The sequence below is a fragment of the Giraffa tippelskirchi genome, chromosome 4 (genome assembly GCF_054371585.1).
Source record: "Giraffa tippelskirchi isolate mGirTip1 chromosome 4, T2T-mGirTip1v1.2.pri, whole genome shotgun sequence".
Taxonomy (NCBI): domain Eukaryota; kingdom Metazoa; phylum Chordata; class Mammalia; order Artiodactyla; family Giraffidae; genus Giraffa; species Giraffa tippelskirchi.
The window spans coordinates 208,036,851-208,047,739 of NC_137278.1; the positions used below are offsets into that span (position 1 = coordinate 208,036,851).

The window sequence follows — 10,889 nt, forward strand, 5'->3', positions numbered from 1 at the left end:
TGCAGCTTTGGAGTGTCCTGGGAGAAAAGGACCCATCCACCATGCTCCTCCCAGGGGTGCAGCGGGGACACCTCCTGGACGCTACTTGGGCCCCAAGCCGCGCCCTCCCACTCAGAGGGGACACACAGGGAATCAAGCTAGGGAAGGGGTGAGGAGGGTCCAGCTTGTATTCCTATGGTAGCATGACCTCAAGAAAGCAGAGGCCATCCCCGGGGCCCATTTGCCAACTGGATTATTGTTTGGAGTCCTGGTGGGACAAGCTTCAGTAGAATAGAAATCACCAGTAAACCCAGCTTTCCATAGCGATCAGGGCCTGCAAAGGCCTGTCACTGTTGGTAACGCGGCTTCCCTCATGCCCATGTTTGTGCTCAGTCACTCAGTTGTGTCCAACTCTTTGCAGTCACGTGGACTGTAGCCCTCTAGGCTCCTCTGCCGATTGAATTTTCCAGGCAAGAGTACTGGAGTAGCGTGCCATTTCCTCCTCCAGGGAATCTTCCTGACCCGGGATTGAACCCACGTCTGTTGTATCTCCTGCATTGGCAGGTGGATTCTTTACCACCAGCACCACCTGGAAGCCCATGTGTTCATGTTTGTGTCCTCTGTAAATCTCAGAGTGAATGGAAAGCAGGATGGATATCACGTCCACCCGATGAATCACTACAGAAGGAGTGTGGATCAGGGTCGTGGCCGCCTTGCCTCCAGCTCTGCCATCTCTTGGCTGTCGGACCTCGAGCTGGTCACCTGGACTTTCCCAGTGACCATCTCCCATCTCTGATTGGGGCTAACAAAAGTACGGTGGAAATTAAGTAGATAATATTTAAGAGCGGGGGTTCTAGGCTCAGACTCGTGGCTCTGAGTCCTGGCTCTGTCCACTTGTGACCATGTTTCCCCCCTAACCTGTGGCTGCATCATAAGTTCCCCCAGCACCCAGCTTCAAACAACAACTGTTTTGTGGTGTATCCTGATTTCTGTGGGATAACGAGGAACATTTTGTAATAATAAAGAAGTTAATCTTAAGAGTTTATGGACTAGTAAAAGCTTTCAAATACATGCAACAAAATCTGGGGGAACCAAGAAGCAAATACACAATCCTGGTAGGAGACCCAGTGCCCTGCTCTGAATAGTTGATGGAGCAAGCAGACAGCAACAACAGTCTAGAAAGCTTGAGCAATACAGTCAGTCAAATTAACTCAACTGACATTTAAAAAGCAGGCATCCTAGGAACAGCAAAACATATTCTGCTCAGTTAAGAAGTGGAAGGGCAGGGTCCCAGCCAGGAATGTCTGACTTCAGAACCCTGGCCCCTCAGTCTAGCCAGGGGCTTCCCTGGTGGCTCAGACGGTAAAGAAACCACCTCCAATGCAGGAGACTGGTTTTGGTCCCTGGGTCGGGAAGATCTCCTGGAGAAGGAAATGGCAACCCACTCCAGTATGCTCGCCTGGAGAATTCTTCGGACAGAGGAGCCTGGCCCAACCTAGCCCAGTCTCTCAAATATGCTGTGTTTTGGGCAAGAAAATCCAGCAGATGAGGAAAGAGAGAAACATGTTTAGAAGGAGCCCAGGGGTCCGTAGAACGGGTCAGTGGAGGCAGCTCTGGCTTCAGACTTTTGACTCTGCCACTTGAGCTGGGGTGTGAGGAGGTGGGGCTGGAAGGGCCATTCTTATAATTGTACCCATGTTTTAAAGTTTCCTTATCTTTAAAGCATTTAAAGTTTCCTGAATCTCTGTATCAGATTACTACATAAGAGGCTGAGTGTTAACAGCCTGTCTGAGGCAACACACTTGGTTTTCACAAAGCATCTGTTTCGATCAATTCGGTCTCCTGGTTCTGCTTTCACGGCCAGATCTTCTCACACCTCTGGGCCTTCTTCTGTGTGTTTCCTTCTACCCGGAATGCCCTTTCCTCTTTTGTCCTCTGCAAGCTCCTACTCATCCCTCAAAACCCAGTGCAGAAGTTGCCCCTGTGGAACCCTCCCCAACCGCAGATCTCCTGCGAAGCATGTGCACCCTTCTGGTAGAGCACTCAGATAATGCACTATCATTTTTATTATTTCTGCCTCTCTTGGCCACCAGACCACTTACCTCCGTAGGGCGCAGGCTGCCCCCTTCCCTCCCTGCGCGGCATCTCAGTCCCATGTTTTCTCATAGGTGTGGTGGGGACCCTGTGCTTGTCACGATCGCCTATCACACCCAGGTGAAAACTGTTGCCTTCTTTTCTCTCCCCTCAGCCTAAAAGACAAAAATCAAGGTGAACTCATCCCCCCCGTGCTGAGATACACAGTGACATACCTGAGGGAGAAAGGTGAGTAAGAGCTGGCTCCAGCCAGGGGCGGTGAGGGTGCCAGGGACACCTCTCCTGAAGTCCTCTCTGGGGTCCTGAGCGCCCCACAGGCCAGAGAATGGGAAGAGCTAGAACCCGGGCACGGGGGGATGACCAGGGTGAGCTCCAGCCACGGGCTCTGGCCTGGGCTCTCTGGGTTTGGATCCTGGCCCCTCTGTGTACTAGCTGTGTGGCCTCGGGTGAGTTCTTTACCTTCTCCTCAGCACCTGGTGCATGGGCTTGTTGTGGAGCCTGAGTGGGGTGATGTATGTGGTGCTTCACACAGCTCTGGTCCATGGGATCCCCCCATAAAGGGAATCCTTTATCACGAGAGATACGCTTGGTTTGTAGACACCATTGCCAGTGGGGTGGGTGTGCTCACTGACGTGGGGGTGAGCCTGTGGCTCCTCCTAGACTCCTGAGACCAGAACTCAGACCCACAGGAAAGGTCCATGGAGGTGTCTTTTACCCTAATGGGAGGAAGAACATTCTGAAGAGAAAGGGCTGCCAGCAAGGGGTTGGTCCCCTGCAGGTTCCGATGCAGGAGCTGTGGGGGTCAGGCGTCAGAGGGGAAGTGGGGTCCCTGGGGGTAGTTCCCAGCATGTCCCAGGAACTGCCTGCTCAAGGCGTAAAAAGTTCTCTGAGACCACGGCTCTCAGGCTGGAGGGTCTGTGGGTGGTCTCTCCAACCACATTTGGAGCTGTCTCTCCTTCGATATTTGTTTCTACTCTGTCATTAGTAGTACTACTGCCCTTTCTGTTATGTATTTCAGGAACGGACAAAAAAACTTGTGGGTAAAAAATTTCGTAGAAACTGTGGAAGGGAGTTCTCCTTTTTTAAAAAATGTATTAATTCCCTTATTTAAAAAAAAATTTAACAAAACAAACAGCCCATAGTAGGAACTCACGCTATGATATGTGGATTAAACGTGTATTCATTGGACACTCAGCTGCATTCAGCCCTGGTCTAGGCACTAGGGTTGTCATGGTGACCGCAACACACAGCCTGTGTCCTGTCCAGGGGTTGTAGCTCTGACAACTACAGACTGACACGACAGGGATGAGCTGGTCATAGAGGTCAGGGGAAGCTGAACTCTGACATGCAGGCAGCTGCATAACAAACAGCCACAAATTTAGGAGCTTAAACCGCATGAATGTATTATTACAATGCCTGAGGTCAGAAGTCTGGCCCTGGGGGTTGGGTTTTCTGCTCAGGGTCTCACAGGGCTCAACTCAAGGTGCTGGCCAGGCTGTGCTCTTTTCTGGAAGTTCTGGGCAAGACTCCACCTCCATGCTCATCCAGTGCATCAGTCAAGTTCAGTCCTTGCGATTGTTGTTCCAAGTTGCCTGTGTCTTTGCTGGCTGTCAGCCAGGGATCTCTTTCTGTTCCGAGAGGCAGCCTGCTTTCTTTGCTGTGTGACCTCTGCCTGGAGAAATCCCCACACCTCGAATCCTTGCCCACATGCTTTGAGTCTGTTGCCAGGAGGAACCTTGTCCCTCTTACGAGGCTCACCTGATTAGGCCAGACCCACCCTAAACAATCTGCGTATCTTCAGGTCAACTACGTTGGATCTGAATTCCCTCTGCAGAGTCCTTTCACTGCAGCATCTAGATTAGTGTTTGAATGAATACTTGGGACCCCAGGGGCCAGGAGCCTGGGGGCCATGTCAGAATTCTGCCTATTACAATCATTCAGCAAGAAAGAAGGAGAGGCCCCTAGGCAAGGGGAATGGCAGGTGCAGGCGGTGAAAATAGGAGTGTGGAGCTGATGGAGGCTGGACAGAGAGGTTGGGGGGGTGGGTGGCTGGGCAGGAGAGCGGGGCGGCAGTAGGCGGACCCGTAGTTCTGTGGTATGGGTTCGCAGGCAGCTCTCCCATGACTGATGGAGACAGGAAGAGCTCCATGCCAGAGCCAATGAGATTTGGATGCAGGTGTCAAATAGCTCACTCGGCTTCAGCCTGGAAAGGGACTGGGGAGGGGGTGAGCGGTGAGCATGGGGGTCTGGGGCCCAGTGTTGTCCTATCGAACTTGGGCATGCTCTTTGTCTGCACTGTCCAGGACGGTAGCCACTGGCCACGTGTGGCTGTCGTCCAACGGAGCACAGTGTGAGTGGCTCGTGTGCTGAGCCTGGGTAACTTGATTTTTTACTCGATTTAATTTTAGTTGCACAAATGTAAACCACCACGTGCAGCTAGTGGCCAGGTCAGCTCTGGACACGGGGAGAAAGGGGAGCAGCATGTTTGGGGGCATCCCGGGGGCTAGGCTTGGGCCACGCGTCACCCCGTTCATCCTTCCCGCAGCCCTTGGAGGCAGGCGCTCCTGGCTTACTTTGAGGACGAGGCAGCTGAGGCTCAGAGAGGCTGAGTGCTTTCTCTGAGGTCACACAGCTGGCCCAAGGCAGGGTCATCGGGCCAGACAACCCCGGCTGTCTGTCTGAAGCGTCAGCCTCTTCCACTCTCCCTTTCTGGGGTCCACAGAGGTGGGGCGTCAGGTGGGATTGGGGAATATGGGAAGGTTTGATGTAAGAGGAATAAACACAGGTGGGTGTGGGGCTAACGGGGAGAGACGAGCGAGGCTGGAGAGCCTTCCCTGCCAGCCACAGTGGGGGATGCATGGGCAGGGGGAATCACGGAATGTTCTAGAAACCCCAGGTGCTGGGCCCTGTGAGATGCCTGGAGACTCTCCCTACAGGACTCCACACCGAGGGCCTGTTCCGGAGGTCGGCCAGTGTCCAGACGGTCCGCGAGATCCAGCGGCTCTACAACCAAGGTGAGTGTCTCCCCAAGACCCTCCCTGTCAGTCTCCCGCCTGGCCAGCCTCACAGGGGCCTCCGGGGCCACAGAGCCCATCACTCGAGCCAGTGGAGCTCCCCCAACCCCCGGCCCCAGAATAGCCCAGAGCGAGGGGGCAGCTGCCCCCGTGTGTCTATGCCTGGACCCCAGCCTCCCCTCCCAATCCTGGGGACAGTGGAAGCCAGGCCTGACCTCAGGGTGCTCTCGTCCAGGCGGGACCAGGTCATATGGCAGAGAATCAATGGTGTCCCCCTGAAATTTCCCTGGTGGTCCAGTGGCAAAGACTCCCTACTCCTCATACAGGGGGCCTGGGTTCAATCCCTGGTCAGGGAGCTAGATCCCACATGCCGCAACAAAGATCAAATACCCTGCATGCTGCAATGAAGATCTGGTGCCGCCAAATTAATTCATTAAAACCCCAGTGTCCCCCAGCCTCCGCTGGGTGCCGTGGAGAGGCAGGAGAGGGCAGGTGAACCCCATTGGCAGGACGGGACAGTGCCGTGTCCTGGCGTCAGGCTCCTCCCCTCAGGAGGTTTCAAGTCATTTTCAGTCCGAGCCCGCTCTACAGCTGGAGTCCCCAGCCCAGTGTCAGAACTCAAATGCACGCCCTTCTGTGTCCAGGGAAGCCCGTGAACTTCGATGACTACGGGGACATCCACCTTCCGGCCGTGATCCTGAAGACCTTCCTGCGGGAGCTGCCCCAGCCGCTGCTGACCTTCGAGGCCTACGAGCAGATCCTCGAGATCACCAGTATGTACCGCTGGGGTGCTGGCCAGGGTTGCCCAGGGTGCCGGCCGAAGGCCAGGTTGGGGGGTGGACGGGGCTGCCCTCCTGTTTCCCTCTGGCGCTGTGGGCCAGGAGAGGGGCTGTCCCCGCCTGGACCCCTGCCGACCTCAGCCAGGCCAGCCCTGCCCATGGTTGGAGGACACGGGGTCAGGGGTGGTCAGGTGCCCTTGGGCCCAGAGGCGGGGTCTCGGAGGGCGTCTCTAGATCTGGGGTACGTTGCCCCGGGCAGAGTGCACCCCCCTGCACTGCTCTGGAGGATCTCTACTTCTAGCACCTCAACTTCCTTGTCTAGAAAGGGGGGTAGCCACCCCCGCCTGCTGTTACAGAAAAAGCTATGCATGGCCCTTGTGAAAGCACAGTGAGGCACCCTTTGTGGGGCAGGGGGGCATCGTGAGAGGTGTAGGGACCACTGCAGTGGGGAGACAGACTGGCCTCAACTCCAAACACAGCAAGCAGGAGGAGGGGCTTTACAGCCGAGGAGCTGCTGGGCGGGTGGTCTGTGGATGGAAGATTACTCGGAGGAAACGGGGGTGGGGGTAGGTGGGGGGTGGATTCTGACTACACTGATCCAACAGGACTCTCGCTACCAGCAGACCAGGTGGCCCAACATCCCCCAGGGGGTGAGGGATGGGAGGATGAGGACCCATCAGATGTCAAGGGTGATCAGGGTTCCCATTACACTCGCTTAAGGCTCTTGGTAAAGTTGGACAGTGCAGAGACAGAAAGAAGCCTGAAAGCCGAGGCTTTGTTAATAAAAGAACTCAACAAAGCCTGACTAGAGTTTGAGGAGAGAGTCTCCCCAGATTGGTGGAGAACGTCAGGGAGACGTGACGCGAGCTGCAGCTCTCTGGGGTGGCTATTCAGGCGTTCTGGAATGGACCAGGGGCACCGAGGGCCGTGGTGCTGATACTCCTAACAGCCAGTGAGGGCGTGGCAGGGCTTCCTAGGTGGCTCAGTGGTAAAGACTCCGCCTGTAAATGCGGGAGACGTGGGTTCTCTCCCTAGTCTAGGAGGATCTTCCCCCTGGAGAAGGAAATGGCAACCCACTCCGGTATTCTTGCCTGGAGAATCTCCTGGACAGAGGAGCCTGGCGGGCTCCAGTCCAGGGGGTCGTAAAGAGTCAGACACAACTTAGCAACTAAACAACAACAGGGCACGTCCGAGATGCTGGAGGATGCGAGAAAGCAACGGAAGCAAACACTGGTGCTTTCAAACGGGGCGACCTCTGCCCCCAGTGTTCCCCCAAGACTGGATTCGACTCCTGGTGGGTGTCAAGCAATAGACACAACCGAGCCCCTACTTCCTCCCCGCCCCCCCGCCCCCCCGCCAAGAGATTTGAACAGGCAGTCTGTGTCTAACAGCTCGAGGCTGTACCCCTAGGACGGTGACTCCAACCCAAATAAATTCCTGCCCAAGAAAGTACTTTTGTTCCAGCCGAAACCTTATGATAGACAGAGTTGCCTGACCCCATCTTAGAGCAGTTCCTGTTGAAAGTTTGCAGTTATGAGTTAGTTCTTTCCTCTTCCTTTGCATCTCTACTCGTTCTTTTTAATAGCTGCCTATCATTCTATCAGCTTAGTTATTCTGAAGGCTATGGACCCTGTCGGCTGTCATTCTACAACTCAGCTTGACTGAATCGTGACTCAGGCATAGGGTTGCCAGGTTCAGCATTTTAAAAATACAGGATGTCCAGTCAAATGTGAATTTCAGATAAATAACGAACTCTTAGTATATGTATCTATGAGTAAGTAAGTATACTAAACTCTTTAGTATAAGTATGTGCCAATTATTAAACAGGATATACCTGCACTAAAATAGAATTAGCTGTTTATCTACAATTCACATTTAACTGGACATCCTGTATTGTGTCTGGCAACCCTGCCCAGGTGGGGGCATGTCTCCTTGAAATGATGCAAGAAGAAGTCCTTGTAGAGAATGCTCTGGAGGAAATGGGCTTCCCAGGTGGCCTGTGGTGTCCAGGAAAAAAAGGAAACTGCTACGGGGATAGTCGCCCAAGGTATAGCAAGGTTTATAGCTGAACAGAATGGGACTCAAGTCTGGGCTTCAGCACACCTTAGTTGTGTGACCTTGGGCAGGTCACTTAACCTCTCTGAGCTCACTTTCCTCGTCGGGGTTGCTTTGAGAATTAAAGGCACATACAGTGCTTGGCATGATTCCTGGCACACAGTAAGTGCTTGGTTCGTGGCGGCTTTGTGACAGCGAGCTGCTCCTTCCTGCTCTCTAGGGAGTATTCTTTCTCGAAGGAACCATAGTAAAAGCCAAGGGTGGACGACGTACCATATCTGTTCTGGGACCACAGCTCTTAGAAAGAAAGGCGATGTCGAGGCTGGAAAGCAACAAGACTTGTTGGTTCCTTGGAAATATTAACTCCAAGGGAATTCCTAGTCTGCTCAAATTACCCGGCAACAGCTTGAGTTCAGGGAAGAATGACTTTTGTTGAAAAACCAACAAGAACATTCACAGCAGGGAACTCTGCATCTTTCAGCAGAGGCTGTGTTAGTTCACAGTCACCTTGCCCGAGGCTTAGTGGGAGGAGGTTAGGGTGCTGGAGGCTGGAGGTGTGTCCGCGTGTGCGCGTGTGTGTCAGCAAAGGGAGCTTGGCGAATGCGTGTCGAGTAGCACGTCTGCACTCACAGTTTATGGAGCTCAGTGGGCTGTGTGGTTGGGGGGCCACTGGAGGCGCTTGGTCTGCTTGGCTGCTTCCAGACCCCGCTGGGTGTGGGGCCCTGAGCTGTGAACCGTAAGCAGGTGAGTTAGTCCAGAGCAGGGTCCGCGTGCTTTGGCTGTAAAGGGTCAGACGGTAACTGTTTTAGGCTGTGTGTACCAGACTTAGCCGTCATGCAAAAGCAGCCATGGACAAATGAATGGATGTGGGTCTTTGCCAATAAAGCTTTGTCGTCAGAAGTAGGCCACTGGCCCTCGGCCTGTCGTTTGTATGGACCATCCGATCCATAAGGTGATCTGGCTCCCGGGGGTTGTCTGGTGGGGAACAGTCACAGTGCCCGAGGTGAAGAAGCGGGCAGAGCTCGGAGCAGAGGGGCTTTGCTGAGAACAGGTGGGAAGGAAGTGAGGCCCGAGGCCCAGGCATGGGGCTGTCTGTCCCCCTCCCCACGCCCCTGCCCGTCCTTGGAGGGACGCAGGAAGGGTGCACTCAGGAAGGACCCTCGGGCCATGGCAGGTGTGGAGAGCAGCCTGCGGGTGACCTGCTGCCGCCAGATCCTGCAGAACCTTCCGGAACACAACTACGCTGTCCTCAGCTACCTCATGGGCTTCCTGCACGAGGTGAGGGGGCCAAGCCCGTGCCCGGGCAGACCAGGCCCGGATTCTCACCTCCTTTGGCCCTGGAGCCCACTCTGGGCCCGAAGAGCCTCCTGCAAGGCCTGACCGGGCCATACCTCTGCCCGGCAGGTCACGGGGCACGTCAGGGGCAGGTGTGGGGTGCGGGGGGAGCTTTGTGCCCAGACCACGGGTGCTCAGAGTCTGCCACCCGCATGGGGCCTGAGCAGGAAGTGTCATGGGTGTCCCAGGCCTGCTCCACCATGAGCCACACCCTGGGGGCCCTAAGGCAATAGAAAGGCCTCCTCTCCCAGCCCTGCGGGTGCTCTAAGTGACAGCCGAGACGAGGGGGCAGCCCCTTTGGGGAGGCAAGCTCCCTGCACTCTCTCGTTAACCCTCCAAGAGCACCTGCATGCCAGAGCCCGCGCTCTGTACCCACGGTGCCAGGGCCTGCCACCCCCTGAGTCCTGGGAGTGGAGGAGGAGGCTGGGGTGCGGTGGGGGGCCTGCTACGGACATTCCGGAAGGAGATCAAGAGGTCAGAGGCAGTGGGCCACCAGGGGTGTCAAGGCCCATCCCTTCCGTTTTACAGACGGGAAGCTGAGGCCAGGACGGGTCACAGTGCAGGCAGGCGGCTCCAGCCCTCCTCCCGGCACAGGGAACGCCCGGTCACATCCCTGTCTCCCCCCTGTCTCCCCCCCGTTTCCCCCGTGTTCCCACCCCAGGTGTCCCAGGAGAGCATCTCGAACAAGATGAACAGCTCCAACCTGGCCTGCGTCTTCGGGCTGAATCTGATCTGGCCATCCCAGGGGGCTTCCTCCCTGAGTGCCCTCGTGCCCCTGAACCTGTTCACCGAGCTACTGATTGAGTACTACGAGAAGGTCTTCAGCGGCCGCGGGGAGCGCAGGGCCCAGGCCGGCGAGCAGGGCGGTCCCCGCGCCAGAGGCTCCACCCCCGACGGAGGCGCTGCCCGAGACAGACGGGCCTCTGGCCTCGCCAGGCCCCCGCTCCCTCCGCGTCCCCTGACCACGGCCTGGAGACTCCTCTAGGGCTGGAAATGTCCGTGGTGGTCTCTGCATCTGTATTTTGTAAACTTGCCATTAAACGATCTTCTAGTGAACCCTCTGGTGAAAATTCTGTGGTTCTGATTCTTCAGCCCCTGTTGTTTGGTACCGGCAGGCTGAGACAAGATGATGGATCTGTTAGGATCAGGACTCGAAGTGGCCTCACCGAAAATGGGAATGTACTGGCTGGGCCTGGTACCAGGCATCTCCTGCTGCCATGATGCCATGTGACAAACCATGCAGACCCAGTGACTTACAGCAGTGGTCTCTGGTCACTGCCTGTGAGTCGGTGGGTCAGCAGGCAGTTCTGGTCTCCTCAGGACTTGCCTGGCAGGTGTCAGGCTCCAGGGTGGCTGGGGAGACTCCACCCTCCCGCAGGCATTGCATTTTCGTTTGATGAAGGGGCACGCATTCCCTGGACGTGAGCCAAGCACGAGTGCCAGCGGCGTGGCTTTCAAGCTTGGGTGGCGTCACTAACGCTCACACCCCGTCGGCCAGAGCTGGCCTCAGGGCCAAGGCCAGGGTCACAGCGGAAGGGCAGAGGGTGCGGATATGAGGAGGTGGAGGAACGGGGCCATCGGCTGCCTGAGGGCTGCGGGACATGTCCTGGCCCTGTGGTCTCAGGCAGGCCGG

At 55.9% G+C, this 10,889-nt stretch overlaps 1 protein-coding gene across 12 annotated transcripts in view; it reads left to right on the forward strand.

Moving 5' to 3' along the window:
- ARHGAP8 (Rho GTPase activating protein 8) overlaps nt 1-10,312 on the forward strand; it is a 51,146-nt gene extending 40,834 nt beyond the window's left edge. For all 12 annotated transcript variants that reach the window (XM_081483966.1, XM_081483969.1, XM_081483972.1 and 9 more), the window contains 5 exons: nt 2,228-2,301; nt 5,010-5,087; nt 5,732-5,860; nt 9,096-9,199; nt 9,918-10,312. In XM_081483966.1, the coding sequence (XP_081340092.1) occupies nt 2,228-2,301; nt 5,010-5,087; nt 5,732-5,860; nt 9,096-9,199; nt 9,918-10,241 (709 nt within the window). In that variant the 3' untranslated portion in view covers nt 10,242-10,312. The remainder of the gene's footprint in view (nt 1-2,227; nt 2,302-5,009; nt 5,088-5,731; nt 5,861-9,095; nt 9,200-9,917) is intronic.
- The last annotated feature ends 577 nt before the right edge of the window (nt 10,313-10,889 follow it).